Source organism: Grus americana, chromosome 3, assembly GCF_028858705.1.
Source record: "Grus americana isolate bGruAme1 chromosome 3, bGruAme1.mat, whole genome shotgun sequence".
Taxonomy (NCBI): Eukaryota; Metazoa; Chordata; class Aves; order Gruiformes; family Gruidae; genus Grus; species Grus americana.
The window spans coordinates 105,155,072-105,173,015 of NC_072854.1; the positions used below are offsets into that span (position 1 = coordinate 105,155,072).

Genomic DNA, 17,944 nt, shown 5'->3' on the forward strand with positions numbered 1-17,944 from the left:
CGTTCACTAGCTTCAATAAATTCTGCCTGAAAAAGTCAGCATTTCTCCCCAGCCTATTCCCCAGCGAAGCAATTCCCAGGCTGCCATTTCCCAGCATTACCTTCAGTTGGACACAACCCTCCTGAGCTCCCCTCCTCCAGCCCAGCTCCAGTCCCCTCCCAGGGAACGGTTCCCCACAAAGGAGAGGTTTGATCCAGCCCATCTCCACTACCTACAGACCCACAGCAAACCCCGCTCACTCACAACCTCGCGTTGCCCTGCCCCATCATTTCCAAGTTCATCACACCGGAAAGCAAAAGCAAGCACTACTTCTCACCACAACGAGCAGAAAGTCTGATGGGGCTTCTGCAGCGGGGTGCAAGCCCTCCAAACTCCACGCTTGTGTGTGCACAAGCACTGCCGCTCAGTCTTACCAAGGCAAATGCATCAGACCCTCTGCTGCCAGTAACTTAGGGCTGTGAGGGCTATTCTTTGGCTAAAATAAGAACCAAACACAAGAACTTACATGGCTGCAAACTTCATCCTGATCCGAGGCAGCATGTGGCAGCCGAGGCTGAACCAGAGAGGACACCGAGTCACATCAGCATGGCAGGCCCTTCCTCCCGTTAGAGATGTTCGCATCAGGCCGCTTAGCACAGGAACAAGAAAACAGTAGTAACAGGGAAGACCCAATTTTGAACACAGCCCTCCTTTCCCTCATGTTTAGGAGGGCCATGTCCCAGGTAGGCAGCTTGCGTGTTCCCCTTGCTAACCCATTTCCCTCACAGGCACCACTTACAGCCACCAACACAGGCCACGAGCCCTCAGCCCTGCTGCTGCCTTTGCTTCTCCAGCAAGAGCCACAGAGGTTTTCTAACCTCCTCCCTGCTCTCAAATGACCTGCACCTGCAGTTCATGGGGAGCAGCTGGAAGAGGTGGAGCCCAAACGCAAGGGAAGGAGGGCAGGAGACCACCCTCTGCTAAAGGACCTCCGTCCTCCTGGAGCACAAAGGCTCCCAACCAGCCAACGGGGACTTCTCTGTCCAGCCGCTCTCTCCTTAGCCCCAGGAGCGGTCACAATCCGAAAGGTTTTGCCACCCGGGCAACTCTCGCCGCCAAGGGTGTCTTCAGCAAAAGGAATGATATTGATCATAGAAAAGAAAAAAAAAAAGGAAAAAAAAATCAATTCCAGTAGAAAAATAATTTAATAAAGGGATAAGTTTCAAGAAAATATCTGTATAGTAACAACATTTTAAGTAAAATGTCCACAAAAATATACATGTCTAATGTGATTATACATAAGTTTTTCCGACAGGTCCCGTTTTAAACTTGGTTCAGTCCATCTGGGTTTTCATCTAGGTAAAACTTTCACTGCTGCCAGCCTTCCTGGGATATATCAGTTTGCACAACAGAATCATACGAGAAATGTTTTCTATCTCATTTTAGGCTTATACAAATAAACTTCAGAGTTGGTAACAGTCCAGAAGAGATCAGATTATACCATATCATATCATTAAAAAAAAAAAAAAAGTAAATACAAACAAAGAAAGCAGAAGTCAGCCACCTAAGGGACACTGCCGGGCAGAAACATCAGCCCTACAATACACACCACACTTAACACTGACACAGCTGGAAAAGGAGGGGCATGAAGGAAAGATGGGCAAGAGGGAGGGGAAAATCCTGGGAGGAGGATTCCCAGGAATCGTGGAACTGCTAAAGGAGCAGGCTATAGAGAGGCCAGGGGAAAAGCACACAAGAGACCAATGTATTTCTAGAAACTGGACAATTTTATAACATAGAAGATAAGCTAATTGCAGGAAGATGAAAAGAAACCAGTGGAGAACGTGTATTTCTTATTTTTCCAAATGGCGACTGAGCTGTAGAAATAACGGGTCTGTCCCAAAAAGCCCTCATCAGCTGAACTGGCACTATTGAACAGCTCCAAAACTGATGTAATTCTAGGAGAGAAAAATCCAGTTGCAGAAATTGAAGGATGCAAGAATACAGTAGAAAATAAAGAAAACGTGTTCTACCAGCAGAGGACAGGAACAAAACACCAAAGAGGAGATGCCAAACAAGACGTATCGGTTTTGTCAAAGGGAGATGCACACCGCAACAAAAAAAACAAAAGAAAAAGAATCAAACAAAAACCCATCCCATAGAAAGAAAATGGAAAATTGCTGAAGAAATAAAAGCACACACATTTTCCAAAAGATTTTTTGTTTTATAATCAAATTTTTTTTACATAGACAACTGAAACACACCAATATTTTGTGCGAAAAATATTTTTAAATAAACTTTGCTCGTTCTTGATTTTTGTACATTCTGATATACATATGTAACAAGGTTTATGGCACTGTAACCAGGATCAAAATCATATAAAGGAACAAAATAATTGCTCTCATTTATCCTTTCTGAACCAAGCCGGCTGCCGTTGCACTATTAGACTTTAAAAATTATTATTATTATTATGGGGCAGCCAACTCTAACTGGTTTGAACACTCAAAACAAACCCCAAATTATTATTGCACAAGAAGCCAGTGAAGGCATATGGCATAGAATGATCAAAGTCCCTTACTGTTAAAACCTTACACCCCAAAATAGAAAAATAGAACTGGAACATGAAACACGCCAAATAAACTCTTTTTTTTTTTTCTTCTTTAGTTTGAGTCAGGAGTGTGAAAAGTGCCTTGCAGCCTTTTTAAGCTGCTCCGATCTCCGTTGTATCGGTGAGCATTTAGCTAGGTTATCTTTAGCAAAGCCTTTACAGAACAAAGGCCCTTATGTCTCAGGGAGGTTTTTTTTCCGGCTTTGTTTTGGCTCTTTGTGTTTCATCTTCAACTTAGGTTTCTTCAGTCTATGAACCTGCACAGACTACTTAGCCATAAACTCTACAAGTAGCTGGAAAGGAGGGAAAAAATAAAAAGAAAAGCCCAATATTTCTTCTTGTTTTGATTTTAAGAAGTACTCCTTTTGCTCCGAAGCCTTCATACTCTGCCAGTGTCTGGAAAAGAAATCACAACAGCATCCCAAACACGGCGAAGTTCTTGGATCTCTTTAAAAAAACCCTTTCCTTACCAAAAAAAAAAAAAAAAAAAGTTTTTATTCACAAAAAGTTTTGCCACAAAAAGCCCCCTTGAAAGCTAAAAAGAAAAACCCACAACCCACCCATCACTGCCCCAAACCAGGTGAAGAATAGGTTAACCCCTCCTTTGACCTCCTCCTCGCAGCTTCGCCATCACACAACAGTCTCTACGCCGATCAGCTTTGGTGTGAGGATTCGCGGTGTGACACCGTTGTTTAGATCTTCTTCGAACTCCAGCAACTGCCCCATAAAGTTAAGGTTAGGTGAAATGATTGGTCGTTTGCCTTTTACAAATTTATAGGCATCCGTCATGGTCATGCGCGTGTGCTTCATTAAGTACGCGATAACTATGGTGGCAGATCGGGAGACACCAGCCTGGCAGTGGATGAGGAGACCTTTCCCACACTGATGAGCTTCTTCTGGAAACGAGAAAGACAGAAGAAAGTAAGATTTTTGCCAGCGTTTAAATTAGAAAAAGCTCCGTGCAATTAAGAGTAACTTAATGTGAAAAGTCCCTTTATTTGATTACAGGCACAGCAATGTCTCCTCCCGTTCCCCTCCAGCTCATCTTCCTTCAGGGTTTCAGTTACTGAATGTGAAACACATGGGCCAGTCTAACACTGAAAATCCTCACGTTCACCGTTATCTCTTTATTAAATGAGCTGCACATTGAGAGACACTGTTGCGCTGCTCACGTGCGCTGGCAGGGAGTATTTATTTAGGAGGTCAAAACCCATGATGAGGCAGCTCGGGCTCCATCTCCACCTCTGTCACAACGCCGCTGCATTACGTTGGCATCTCAACCTCCACATCTTTCAAAGCAGGACACCCCCTTTTTCAAAAAACAGGTATTTTCAGCTTCAATTCATAACAATATATCTGTTTTGAAGCCCTGTTTTTTGAGGCTATTACAAAAGTACTTTTGAAATGAGCTTCAACGGGGCACTCTGCTGCTCTGTCTCTGCAGAAGCAGGAGCTGGATCCGGTTTATACGTCAGCAGGACTTCACCAGTAAGTGACCTCAAATTCTGACTCCTCACTTCCTGCATATCAAGCTCTGTGTTTTGTCACCTTCAGAGGTGTGAAAAAAGGGATTTGCCACCCTGCCTCTTCACAATTCAAGCACAGCATCACATTCTGCTGACCGCTACCTCTCCAGAGCTTCTCACTGGGAGTTGTGGGGAAAGGATGAGGTAGGGAGGGAGGAAAACGACAACACACACACACTCTCCACCAAGCTACACCACTTAGAGAGATGCAACCTGAGCAGGATTTAGGGAGAACAGAGCCCCTGGAACCAAGTGTTAATAGAACACAAGAAAGAGGAAAGTCACTACCATAACACCCGTATCTCCCACAGCTTGCTTTTAAAAAGAGGAGATAAAGCTTTGAAGACGTGACACTTCAATCTATCTATTTTGTTTTAACCCATAGGAGGAGCACAAATTTAGTTTGCAAGTTTTGGCATGAATCCAACCCCACCAAGAGTATGGTTCATCCTACCCTACATGTTCAACCTGTATTGTGAAAGCATAAATGAAGCCAACTTCCCTCTAGACATTTTTGCCAGTTAGTATTTCAGAAAGCTGAAACTCTTCAATGCATTTTGACACTTTCCCAGAGAGTTTTTGATGATTTCACTTCCTATGGCTTTAGTCTTAGCTAAACCTGGGTTTGGTTGTGGTTTTTTCAAGACATATTTAAAGAAACATAGGCCAATGATCTGCTGTTTAAATATTTCCAAGTCCTCTCAAATGCAATTTAAAGTTTACCCTGAGGAAGGGAAAGCTTTGACTAGTTACTTCCTCAGCTGGCTAAATTTGTTATGGAGAAAAACCCTCAGTGGAGAAATATTTGTTTATTGAAAACAAAGACAGACCCTCAAGCTGCAATTATTAAAAAGGAAAGTAAAATGGTTTTGAAACACTTTCTGAACCTTCTCAGAGAAAGGCTGCTTTCTCTGCCCTTGGTAAGGTCATAAGCCAAACACTATCTTTTAGTGGTTTTGAGAGCTCTAATCCTGCAGTTCGTAGGGATGCTGGGTGCAGAAGTCTCCCTCCCACCCCCAAAGGGCCTCAGAGCTTTGCAGTTTCTTTATGTAAGCTTAGCCTATTGCATCTCCCCATCTTGCTGAATTCAAAGTTTAAGGTTTTACTGGATTTCTTGTCCCAGCTTTTCTTCCCAGAGAATCAAAGCAAGGTCCCTTCTCCCCTGCCCTCAGAGAGGGCTTCCCTCTCTGAGGAAAAGCTACTTCACTGTGAGGGTGACCGAGCACTGGGACAGGCTGCCCAGAGAGGCTGTGGAGTCTCCTTCTCTGGAGATATTCAAAACCTGCCTGGACACAATCCTGTGCAACCTGCTGTAGGTGACCCTGCTTTAGCAGGGGGGTTGGACTAGATGATCACCAGAGGTCCCTGCCAAGCCCTGCCATTCTGTGATTCCTTTAACCCAAGAAGGGGCGTTCACCTTATCATGCACATAGCAGTTCGGGGAGCTGACAGCACTACTGGTAGAGCCAGGGTTGGGTTAGGAATACAAGGTAAAATTTGGTTTTAAGTAGAGATCCTTTGGTCCTCTACAATGTAGCAGACAAGCCCAAAGGCTCCTGGTAGAAGCTCTCATTGGTAAAACTCAAGCTTTCACGCTGCACAGTCCATCTGAACTGCAGCGTAAGCAGTGATTTGCCTATTCACCTTCACTAAAGTAGCATGGCTACAGACTGCCTAAATCGGCACACAATGACCCCCTGCCAACTGAAACACAGCCGGACTAGGCCGACGAGCTGTCTGCTTCAGAGCAGCAATCCCCTGCCCAGGCATACGGCAGGGGCAGATGGGTTCAGAAGAACATGCTGAGCTTGGACCTCCTGCCCTAGGACCCAGTCCCACACCTGGGGCCCAATTCTTGCTGAGCCCGAGAGCACCTCAGAGCCAGCACAAGCAGGCTTGAATTCCAGGAGTTATGCACCCACACCCTGACTCAAGTGCCATAAACATTGATGGTTTGAGGGCAGGGAAGAAGACGGCTCTGCACCCATTTCAGCATGGGGTCAGCTAAGGACCTAAGCTGTGATGCAGCACAGAAACACACTTCCTTTGTCTAGTCCTCCACCATCAAGCCTGAAGTAGTGGTAAAGAGACTACCCCAGCCTCAGCACAAGAAAATAAAGTTGCTTTCTGAGATATGCTGGGGGAACCACTGATACACCTCTCAGGACATGTACTTGTGCTGGGGAAGCAGAGGTGCACATTCACTATGCTGCAAAGGTGTGCCTAAAGACATAGAGGGGCAAGGGAAGGTCCTCAAAAAGCTTTCAGTATCACGTGCTGATGTCCTCACTGACCAGCCTTGATTAAAGAGGCCATCTGGCTTTACCCTAGATGACCAGAGCTGAACGCACCCCTAAACTCAGTTGAGGGTTGTGCTGCGTGGATCAGAGCAAAGTTCAGAACAACGTGGGTAATGTTGCTGGGTCATTTCTTCAGCAACCTCCCCAACAGGCTGCATGTCTGTGGTAAACTCTCTCACGCAGCCTATAGGGTTTAGAGGCTTATTAATACAAGTTTTCAGCACAATCCACTCATTCACACATACACTCTGAAGTTATAAGTCTTATGGCAGAACAAGTGAAGTGTGAAAGTTTGTCAGTTTTCTCACGAAATTAAGTTAGGAAAGACTCAGCTATCATTAAGAATAGTTACTATGAAAAATTGGCTGGAAGCTGCTGTGGAAACTAGGAACGCGAAGGAATCAAAAAGAGGGGATAGCAAATGTCTCGGTTTTCTGGGGCTTCCTGAATTCGGAAGCCTAGAGGTAGGCATCACTATCAAGAGATAAAAACTGTACCCCCAAGCTATCCAACTGGATGTGCCAGAGATGAGAATGAACAGAAACATGAGGTGCTCAGCAATTCTGACAACCTAAACAAAAGTAAATATGGCCTTACGCAGCCTCCAGGGTAGTTAGTGAAGCATAAAATTCACTCTAGATTCTTAGAACAGGTAAAAAAACCAGGAGTATTTCCAGACAAAAAGGTAATTACCAATGAACTCAAAAGCCTCTTCAAAATACTGCCTGAGATTCTGCTTGTTGCTGTCGGTGGCCGGGAGCCGCTTGTAGTTGAACATGCCTTTCTCATAATGGTACAGGGGCAGGTGGGTGGTCACGTTGATTACGTAGCCTATGTTCATCCTCTGCATTTTCTCCAAGTCCTGAGCATCATGCTCGTTTCCGAGGAAGAGGAAGGGCAGGATGGGGGTGAGCTCAGCATTCTCGATGTCCGGTGTGGTGGGGATGGACTGAGGTAGCGTGGGGGGCACGGCTGCCGCGCCGCCGCCGCCCCCTCCTCCCCCCTCTGGGCACTCTTGCAGCTGGAGGGAGTTATCGCAGAGGTTTTCGTGGTTCTGCCTGAAACTGCTGAGTCCTCCTGGGAAGAGAGACCAAGCAGATATTTTGGTTAGACACCCCGAGGTCAGCTTTGGACCCACATTTCGTCAGAGCACATGCTGGGGCCACCAGGACCGGAGCTGGCTCTATTGTTCCCACCACCACTCTGTCACGGTGACCGATGCTGGGCACGGCAAGGGTGGCATGAATCAGCGGCACGTATTGTCCTCCCCTCCGCGAGGCTGATGGTGCCGAGGAGCAGGCTCACAGATGAACGCACCTCTGTGCGACATCAGTGCACTGGCGCTGCCTCACCTATAAGCCTGTGACAGGAGGCAAGGGGGGAACCCACAAAAACAAACCACCAAAAGGCATTTTTCCAAGAAGGAAAACATGGCCAAAACTACAAGGAAATGGGTTAGCAGCACACCAAAGTGAGCCAGCTGGGACGGTCTTTTAGCTTTACCTGTCCACAGCAGATTTGCCTGCCGGGAGCAGCCCTGCAGGGCATGCCCCCATCCAACACCCCCGAGGAGGGGTGGGTGCAGCTCATGCCGGCATCACTCTGGGGAGCAGTACGTATGCTTTTGTGTGGCTGAACAAAAGGAAACCGCTCCTCACAACCTAACAGCGACTGAGGTGCTCACTTCACATGTGGCAAACAGCTCGCCTTTTTCTGCCCCCATTGCCTGAAAATATCTAGCAAGAGTTATTTTTAGGACATTAATATGGATTGGGAAATGGATCTGAGGGGGGAGGGAGAAGTTACTTTTTTGGCTTGTGCCTCCCCTGGCTCTATTGCATGTCTTGCTGGCTTTTTCAAGCAGCATTTTCCCCCCCCCCCTTTTTTTTTTGGTTTTTTTTCAGGAGGGCGGCTCCGCAGAACTGGAGCAAGAAAAGCAGACCTTTCTACACCTCATTCAGCAATTACATCAGCCCCAGGCTCCCCACCTGCCTGGTTTCCATAGCGATTACACAAAGCACACAATGACATCAGCTGGCATGACATCAGCTCTTTGAGTGCAAACAATACAAGAAGAACTACTTTGTGTAAGGCCTTTGGTAGAAGGCGGCGTTCCTGGGAGCCGCTGATGTAATGCTAACAGGTGGCTCCTCCAAAAGAAAAAGGCAGAAAGAAAGAAAATGCAATGATATATTCCCCCCCGCCTCGCCCGCAAAAGCACACATTTATGTTGTGCCAGGATACTTGGAGTCATGCACCGCATCGCGACGGGCCAAGCATTCAGACTCAACTGCACTTTGTTAAATGCAAGCCAAAAAAAAAAAAAAAAACCCAAACCAGGAAGGGGGAGAGCTATGCTGAAGTTACTAGAAAGAGCTACACTGGCCAAAATAAATGCTGAATGTCACCATACCAATAATGTTATTCTTAATAAAAGAAAAAAAAAAAAAAAAAAGAGGTTCTTTGTTTTTTCCATGCTCTTTCGCAGTGATCTAGCGAAGGAAGATTTTAAAGCAAAACACGCTGTCTCATAGGCTCTGGATTAGACACAAAGGGCTTAGATGCCTATGTCTCGAGTGCTACAACTCCAAATGTCCACACACCTGCCCATAGGGTGGGACCCACCCAGGGACCATCTTGGTGCCCTACGCAGTACTCAATGGGCATGAGGCACCCAGACTAGGTTACAACCATCCGAGCCCCTCTAATGCAACTGCTCTTTTTGATGACCGGACTTCTGTCCTTCACATGCTGCTAGTAACTCATTTTCCCAGAAATCCTTGAATTGGCCACCAAACACAGAGTATTTCCCCCGCCTCAAAAGTATGCTTGTCTTCAGCTGTTTCTGCTGTTCACAGGACTCGGAGCAAACAGATCTGCCTTAAAAATCTCTACTTGCCAAGTCATTACAACAGGGGAGCAGGACAGAAGGAAAAGCGAGGACTAAAATCTGAGCTTGGCTGCCAACTGCACCACCTGGCCTTGACAGGGTCTGGAGAATCTTCTCAATCCACTCAAGAAAACAAACAAGACTACGGTCCCCAAGCTGAAGATGTTTGAAGTCTCATCCAAACCGACAGCCCCAGCCTTGAGTCTAGGCTAAAGGCTAAGCCCTAACCCACATTCCCGTCCTTCTGCAGAGGCAAGTAATCCATTCAGCTTAAGTATTGCTGTTTAAACGATAACCAGAGCATGCTGAGACTCCCAAGAAAATCCCTGATAAATAAGTTGCTTTAGTGACTCCAGAGCCAACACTCATTTTCCACCTCTCCTGTGGTCTTCTGGGAATAAGCAGCCATAGGTGGAGGTAGGATCCCAGTGCTTCATCACTCAGGCGCAGACACACTGATGGTGTGGCAGATACCATCTTGCTTCACCACCTGCCTTGTAAAATACAGCAGAGCTGGAGAATCTAGAGCAAGCTCTTTCCTCACCACCTATGTCCTCCTTTCAGGGCCTCTGCTTGGTCTGTTGGTCAGAAGACACTATTATTCCTGTTACCAACCCTTCCTCAGTGCAAGCTTTGGTCCAGCAGATGGAAACAGGGAGGAGAGGACAAGAGACCATTACATTGTGCAGAGCTCCTCTGCTATCACTGTACCCAGAAGAGATCAAGGTGGTGCAAGGCAATCTCCACCACTCCAGCAGGAGCATCGGGCCAAACGATGGGAAGACGGCCCCCAAATACACCATGTGAAAGATGCCCAAACAAGTGGAGTAGCCAGACATACAACAGCTTCACCCACTATTTCTTTCTTCACATTCACCAGTGAAGAGGTCACCTTTCCTAATGTCAGTCCGCACACCCCCTTCTCCTTGTTCTCCTCCCTCAAGTGGGTAGGGAGTTAAAGTCAATTCAAGCAATATTTAAAGTACCATACCCAAGCAACTCTCATAGTAAGCGTCCCTGAAACAACACGTTATTGGGGAGAGGATTACTAACCTGAACTGGCTCTGACACGTGAGCAAGGGAGGATTGGACAAGAACACTAGTACCCAGAAAGGATGCAGCAAGATGCAGCCACAGAGGGAAGCTGAGCTCCAAAGCCAACAGTAGGAACTTAGCTTGGATCTGTACTGACATATGAGTCATGCAGGTCCAAAATGAGATCCAGGTACCACGCTCACCACACACGATCCTTGCTCCTAGCTGATTTATGAGGCACTAGTGTAATTTAAGTGGAGTTCCTGCATGCATGATGCTCAGGTTTTTCTAAAGCTTATGAGACTACTTCCTAAAAGGTCCAAGCAAAGTTCATTATGACCAGTCAGAAAGAGTCAAAGAGGGATGGACTTTCCACATGAAGGTAAATACGGTGTGCAAGGCATTCAAGTGCACCTGTATTCCTTTGTCAAGCAGCTGCTATTTCAGCATTTAGTCTTTGTGCAGTGGGGGAGAGGAGGTGGGACAGAAGAGGCTGTACCTGGACAGAAGCCCAACACATAGCTACCACAAGTCTGGTCTAAGAGTTGATTCATTAAACTCAGCAAGGACCAAGACATATTGCTGCTACTGACAGCAACTCCAGATCATGAGGAAGATCAAGGCATGGATGCAGAGACTTCACTCGTGGTTCTAACAGAAGCTGTTTTGTGGTCAAAGCTGCTCAAGCCTTCCCAAACCTGGGGCACGAAGGAAGCGTTACAGAGGGCAGCAACAGGGAGCGTAGAGAAGCAGCACAACTGGCAGAAGCCTCTCACCAGCACAGAAGTAAGCTGCATTTTAAAAGCAGCTTTTCAGCTGCTATTTGCAAAACACAAAAAGCCTTCATCATGTACAGGCAGCCTAAGCAGAGAGGCAAGACAATATATCCACCAGGAAAGACCATTAGCATGCACAGCAGTGCAGTCTGAACGACAGCCATGAAGCCTAGACTCAGCTTTGTAGCCACCTTCAGTGACAAACCAAAATGCCAGCAGCTAGAAGAGCCACCAATGTTCACTTCTACAGAATGCCATGCTTGTAACTGTCTCTTCTAGCTTTAAACGTACCAGACAGCTTTAATAACCAAAGTACAGCAAAAAGCCCAAACCACCCTGCCAGTTTGACACAGCCCACGCATGGAGGTGGAGAACATACCAATTGCTTCTGTGTGCACTCTGCTCCAGAACAGCTGCCGGGCAGGCTTTCGGGGGGACTGAACCTACCCAAATCCAAATGAAGATGGACACGCAAGGATGCCTAGCACACTGGGGAACCCAAGGTATTTCTTCCGTAAGGAAATGAATCAATGAAGCAGAACCCTTCACAGCAGGTGGCCTTGCCTGCTATCTAGTGGAACACAACAGAAGACCAAGGGCTATTGCTTGCCACTGATGCAAAAGCCAGATTTTCTGCAATTATCACTGCATGGTATCTTCCAGCATCCTGCCCTGCCAGAACAATTCGTGAGTGACAGACTTTGGATTGTCCAAGATCTCAAAACTTTTAGGAAGTCTCAAGTCAGCACCATAAATGCTCCAGCTATTCATACTTGTTTGTTCAAGTTCTTTGCAGCCATCTGCCCATAAACATCTCACTTAATGCTCCTCAAAATCCCCTGCTGAGCAGCGCCCGGGCAGCAGCTGCACACAGATTTCCCAGCTCCAAAGCCACCCAGGAGCCTGGGGCTTGCACCAGCACTGCGAGGCCAGGTGAGCAGCTGGACAGGAGCCAGAGCAGCTCTGAACAAATTAAAAAGAAAAAAAAAAAAAAAAAAAAAAAGACAAGCAGCATGGTGCTTGCATAACAGCCATGCCAAACATGGCGTCTGTCATTTACCATCAGAAGAGGGCAAATACAATGCAAATGAGGGACAAAAGGTATGTTAGAAGCTCGGCAACCAGCTTTTACAAGGGACCATGACCTTGCATAGAAACAATCTTCAAAGCAAGCAGGAAGAACAAGCCTTACCTGCACACATTTTATACAAGTGATTTTTAAATTTTTTTTTTTAAGAGAAGATTGAGAATTAAAGTACAAGTAGCACAGTAACACCTGCCCCCCTTCTCTATGTCTTCTTTGGCACCTCTTTCAACCATCACTGCTGTCCTACGGCTGTGTGACTATACACAAACTAGGATGTGGGGTTACAACACGTTACAGTAGATTTACAATGTTTCTCCTATCTGGAAACAGGCATTTACCTCACAGTAAAAGAAGCAAGTGACCTTGTTCCCCCTATAGTGAGAGACCTTAGAGAGGCAATTACCATGAAATACCCTCACCATAAAGCAATACCTTTGCATTACCTCATCGGCACGGCCATACTTTGTTCTAAGCGTGGCAGGTACTGGGTGTTCCCGCTACGATTACAAACAGGAACATATTTTTATACATGACAGACTGCAGATGCAGAATCCACATTTAGACAGAACACGTGGTCCCGGGAGACAAACAGACCTTTTATACAGCTTTCAAAGCTGTCCAGGCGGATTTCTGGATCTGCTCATCCTCGATTACAATACCACAAAGCCATCTCAAAAAATAAAACCAACGCACACACGCACATGCGCGACAAGAGCGCATCCCAGGACGCTGTGAAGTATCAGCAGAAGAGGTGTTTGGTCCGTAACCTCCCCTACTCTCAAGTTGCTGGGCTCTTCTGGGGGGAGCAGCAGAGAGTTCAGCGATACCAGGGTTCTGGCCACCAAAAGCTTCACTTGCTCAGGAATAAAGCCAAGTTTTAAAACATCCACTCAGCATGTGCCCTGTCAGTACCAACACAGCAAACTGAGCCCCTGCGGCTGTGTGTGAGTGTGTTTAAGGTCTAAATGTTACGGCTATCACCTGGGGGGCAGGACGGAGATATTCGGACAATTGGTGTATATCTGTTTAAGATGACGCTTTGAATTTGTGCAAGTACAGCCTGTTCCTTTAAACCTGTGACCTCATTTATTTACATTACTGCAGAAAAGCACTGCCAGAAGCAACAGCTGATGACAGTCTCATGTATTTTTCCACCAAGACAACAATTAAACTGCTCCTGTGTTATTAATGAACAGATGACTTTGTGTCAAGTTGATTCAAAGTGCAGGATGCCTCAAGGTTAAGCAAACATGGTGCCGACATGTAAAAATAGAGGCCAGGTACTGCCAGCTGCTTCACCCACCTGGTGTTGCATCCCTTCCCCACCCAGGCAGGGGGGTCAGGGCCCCAGGGCCACCCCCGTGCCATGCCACCAGCGGTGCCAGAAGGTCCTGCTGCAGGGTGGCATGCTGGTGCCGAGCCACCGCTGCTTTACTGCTGGCATTCGGGCTGCTCCTGTACCAGAGCAGGTCATGATGTAGCCTGTAGCACCATGCTCAAGCAAGATGCGCTTACCTTTGAGCATTGTGCTTGCTTCTCTTTTTTCCTTACTGTCACATCTTCCTCCCCCTTGGCTCAGGCTACAGTCCCCACTGGCTTCAGCAGGTAGGGAGCATCACTTTCCTCGTGCTGACCTTCACATGACAGGTTTACAGAGCACCAAAGCTAGCTGAGCTTATTTGGAGGCAGTGGCTTGTCCCCAGGTTACAGGTCTATGGTAGGAGTGCTTTCCCACGCAGAGGGAACCAGTGAGCACGGAGGCACTCCAAGGACACCACTCCCCATCCAACACAGGTTTGCTTTTAGCACCGAATCCATCACAGCTTGCTTGCTTCCACCAAGGAAAAAAGGAGCTGTAGAGGTTGAAGCAGAATTCAGCCAGTATAGGCCAAATCCACTCCTAGGATGTGGACAACCACCCAGACCATCTCTTCATGCTACCAACCGACACAGCCATGTCTGTAGAGGTTTATGGCTACACACAATGGATCTTGTAGTTGGGCCATAACCAAACTGAAGGCCTACTACTTCGTCTCCAATGCCACCAGGTGACACGGAAAGAGTAAAAGTAGGAGAAAAACACCTAACTCTCCATATTTCTTCTGCAGTACTCCCTTATTCTCAAGCAGGGGTACGTCTACTGGGTATCCAAGGCACTAGCGGGGAGGGCATGGAGGCACTGGGGGTACACCCATAGAGCATGAGAGGCAAAAACCACCTTGCAGTGGAAGATCTAGCCATCACACTTTCCCTAGAGCTGTTGCTGGCACCATTTTACCCATAGCAAAAATGGTTCACAGCTCATACTGGGGATCATCCTCTGTTCATCCTGAGGTACTGAAAGGAGGCATGCCCAAATTCCATAAACAGAAGACAGCCACTTTCCTTGCCCAAGCAGGGCTCTGCTCGCTGTGGCAAGGAACTGTGCTTCCCACATCTCTTCTAGAGCAACGGGGCTAATCCAAGCAAGTTATCGTAGGAGTGTTCCTACTCTCCAGGAAAGACATCCTTCTCCTCACCACAGCTGCTGCTGAGCAGCACCCACCGCTTGCCCTCACTGCTGTAGAAAGCTTGACGTGGTTGAAAATACTGTATTTGGCCCACAGAGCAGGAAGCTGAGATGAGAAGGACAACTCCCTTCTGTCAAAAGGGGTGGGGATCTATCAAACCACACTCACCCAGGTGACATTAAGAATTGCTCCTTTGATTTCAAGGAAATTGTGGTTTGTTTGGGTCATGTCATCATCCCCACCCCCCATTTGTTTGTTTTTAAAACACTGGAGGGAGGTTTACATGAGGTCAAGCCCACAACAGAGTGGAGCCCATCCTTCTGCAACGCAAGAAGACCACAGCGACATCAGGACTGCTTTACACATTACCATTCCTGCTGTTAAGGAAGGGGGGGGAATAAAAAAAATCCATCCTTTTACAACATGAGGTAAACGTGTATACTTATCAACCCACGCTGCCTCCCGTTTTCCAAAATCGAAGGCATAATTGAAGGTTTTTCTACTTCTATTGCTACTAAAAAGTAGAATAGGTCTGACTTTTTGGCCCTGCAAGCGTATTTCTCACCTGCCCGCAGGAGGTTCAAAAGACCCATGGCAGGGTTTCTTTCCCTGTCACCCACATGGCATTCAGCATCACCCTTGCCACAAAAGATTAAACTTTAAACAAACATAAAGTAAAAGTAAACATAGTTCACAAAGAACAGCTTCCACCTTGATACACTCAATCTAATCTAGTCTCTCCCTCTAATCGAGGTGCTAACAGCACTTCAAAAAGAAGCAAAACCCTGCATTCCAGAGAACTTGCAAGGTCAGGTTTTTTCCATGTGGGAACTACCCCGGGAGGTTGGTTTGTACACAAATTCTGGCCTGGAGGAGTTACAAGCACATCCTCGACACAAGGGTTTTGAGGTCCCTTTAGAAGCCAAGAGCACGACGCCGGATAAAGAGGAAAGGTTTCCCCTCAGCATCGAGGTACACACACGTTTGCATGTTATTTCCAATTTCATCTTGCTACAGCTCACACCCCTCACCACAGCACATCCTCTCCCACTGGCCTTTGCAGTCCCAGGTCTCACCTACTTTTATTTTGTGTTTTGACACCAGGCACAGCGTGGCTGGCTGTCCTAGGGACAGGTCCCAGAGAGGCAGCAGAGAGGTCACCGACAGCCCCTTCTCCTGCCTGGCTGTGCCACAGGCGCTGGCTCTGCCCAGCTCCACTCCCAGCTCCTCCTGCCTTGCCACCACCTTCTCTCAACCATGTTGTCACCCCTGATGCCTACCACACCTCAACACGACTTGCTTCTTTCGACCATTAGCTCTCACCTCTTTGCCTTTCTTCTTCTGAGGACCACTAGATCATCCAAATTCCAATTTCCAATTATAAACAAACAATGATTATTTATTTTTTAGCCTGCCACTGGGGAACCTTCCTTGGTGTTTCAGGGGTGGGTTTTCTTGGTGGTTCCCCCCTGCTCCTTTAAACTTAGTTTTTCCTCCTCAGACCCTAAGTTTTGAGCCCAGGCCACCCATGCAAGTCACAGACCTCCCTTCCCTGCCTTACTCACCAACTCTTCCAAGAGATGCCACTAACACTTCTGGACACTACTCACCACTTGTCCAGAAGCCGCTATGAATACTTCTGGACCACATCTTTGCATTCAAGACAGTGGTTCCAGCTTTGTAACTGGAAATCCCCTTATGCCAAGTGAGTGCGAAGCCTGCCCATTTGAAAGAATAATTAAAAAAAAAAAAAGAGCACCCACAGAAAAATAATCCACAGGACAGCATCCTTCAAAGCACTAAGTTATCCTCAGGGAGCAGTAAGGAAGGTGAAAGAGGAGAAGGTCTGCTCTCAATTTTGGTACAAAGATTAAGCTATACAAGAATATAATCAGGAACAAGACAAGAAATCCCACATCCCAAACACACTACAGTGACAATTCTGCAGCGACAGATGAGGACTGGACTTACCCTCCCTGGAGGGCAAGCGTTTATAGCAGAAACTCAAAATTAGACACATTACAACTTCTCATAGCAAAAGTATGCATTCCCGTGGGGATGTAGGCTAACGTGAAGTCCAATTAAATAATCACTGGAAATGTCAGCATAAACCCTGAAGGAATACATACTTCTACTGTGAAATGCTCCCACTGGAAATCATATTAACAAAAAGGTCATCAAGAAATGCTAAAGCTACGTACAAAGGAGGCAGGGGAAGTGAGGAGGGAGGGAACAGAAACTATTTTAATGCAATAAAGATACCACAAATGGTTTTATATTGACAAAGAGCTATCAGTTTGTTTTCACAGATAGGGTAGAACAGACCAGATTTGCCCAAAATGCCAGGTTTTGTTTGCTTTGTTTTTTAAACCTATTACCAAGTCTCTCCCTGCCCATCACCACGTGCATCCCTCAAGGAACTGGCCTGGAAACAGCCGGCGTGATCAAACACGAGTGCAACGCAAAGGGCTTTGGCTCAGCACGCCTGAAGAGCGGAAGGGTCCCGGCACCGTGTCAGACATCTGTAATCCTGGATGCATAGCAGCAGACATTTCTGTTTAATTCGCATGTTTTAGCGAACACTGACATTTTCATGGTTCAGCCATCCGTTTATTCACTTTACCCTTTTAAGGGCAACCTCTTCAGGACAACTTCTTTCTAACGACAGAGCAGGCTGCTTTGTTTCTCCCAAGGATGAGCACAGGCTCTTTTCTAGTCCAAGCCACTGCTCCTCCACATCAGAAATACCAGCAACATTTGCACTAATATGAAAGGAAAACAGGGTGCTGATATACCACACCAGCGTTTGAGTGCCATCCATTCCTGCTGGATCTAAATGCTTTTTAGAGTGAACAGTTTCTATCCTTTTAGCTAGAAATAATATATCTGGCTCTGATTTGACACTTTCCAGCAAGTTATTTCAAAGCACATGAAGAAAACTCAGAGAAAATAAAGGGTGCTGTCTTGACATATCCCAGTGCCACACTATCCAAAAATGAAAGCAGCAAACTACTGGAACTAGTATGGTGCAAGCCAGCCCCCACACTGATACAAACTTCAGCACCAGCCCTGCCACCACTTAAATCCCAATCCTAATGGTCAGGGAGGCAAGGCTAGACCCTAAAAACCCCAAAGTGCAAGAGAAAGTTGGCCCAGTTTGCATCCATATACTTCAGAGTCACAGGAAGAAAAAAAAAAAACAAAAACAAAACCAAAAAAACCACCCACCAAAA

General features: G+C 46.6%; 1 protein-coding gene across 3 annotated transcripts in view; it reads right to left on the reverse strand.

The window, feature by feature from the left end:
• Window positions 1-1,165: 1,165 nt before the first annotated feature.
• DUSP10 (dual specificity phosphatase 10) overlaps window positions 1,166-17,944 on the reverse strand; it is a 76,492-nt gene continuing 59,713 nt past the window's right edge. For all 3 annotated transcript variants that reach the window (XM_054821925.1, XM_054821924.1, XM_054821926.1), the window contains 2 exons: window positions 7,107-7,490; window positions 1,166-3,483 (listed from right to left, as the gene is read on the reverse strand). In XM_054821925.1, the coding sequence (XP_054677900.1) occupies window positions 3,218-3,483; window positions 7,107-7,490 (650 nt within the window). In that variant the 3' untranslated portion in view covers window positions 1,166-3,217. The remainder of the gene's footprint in view (window positions 3,484-7,106; window positions 7,491-17,944) is intronic.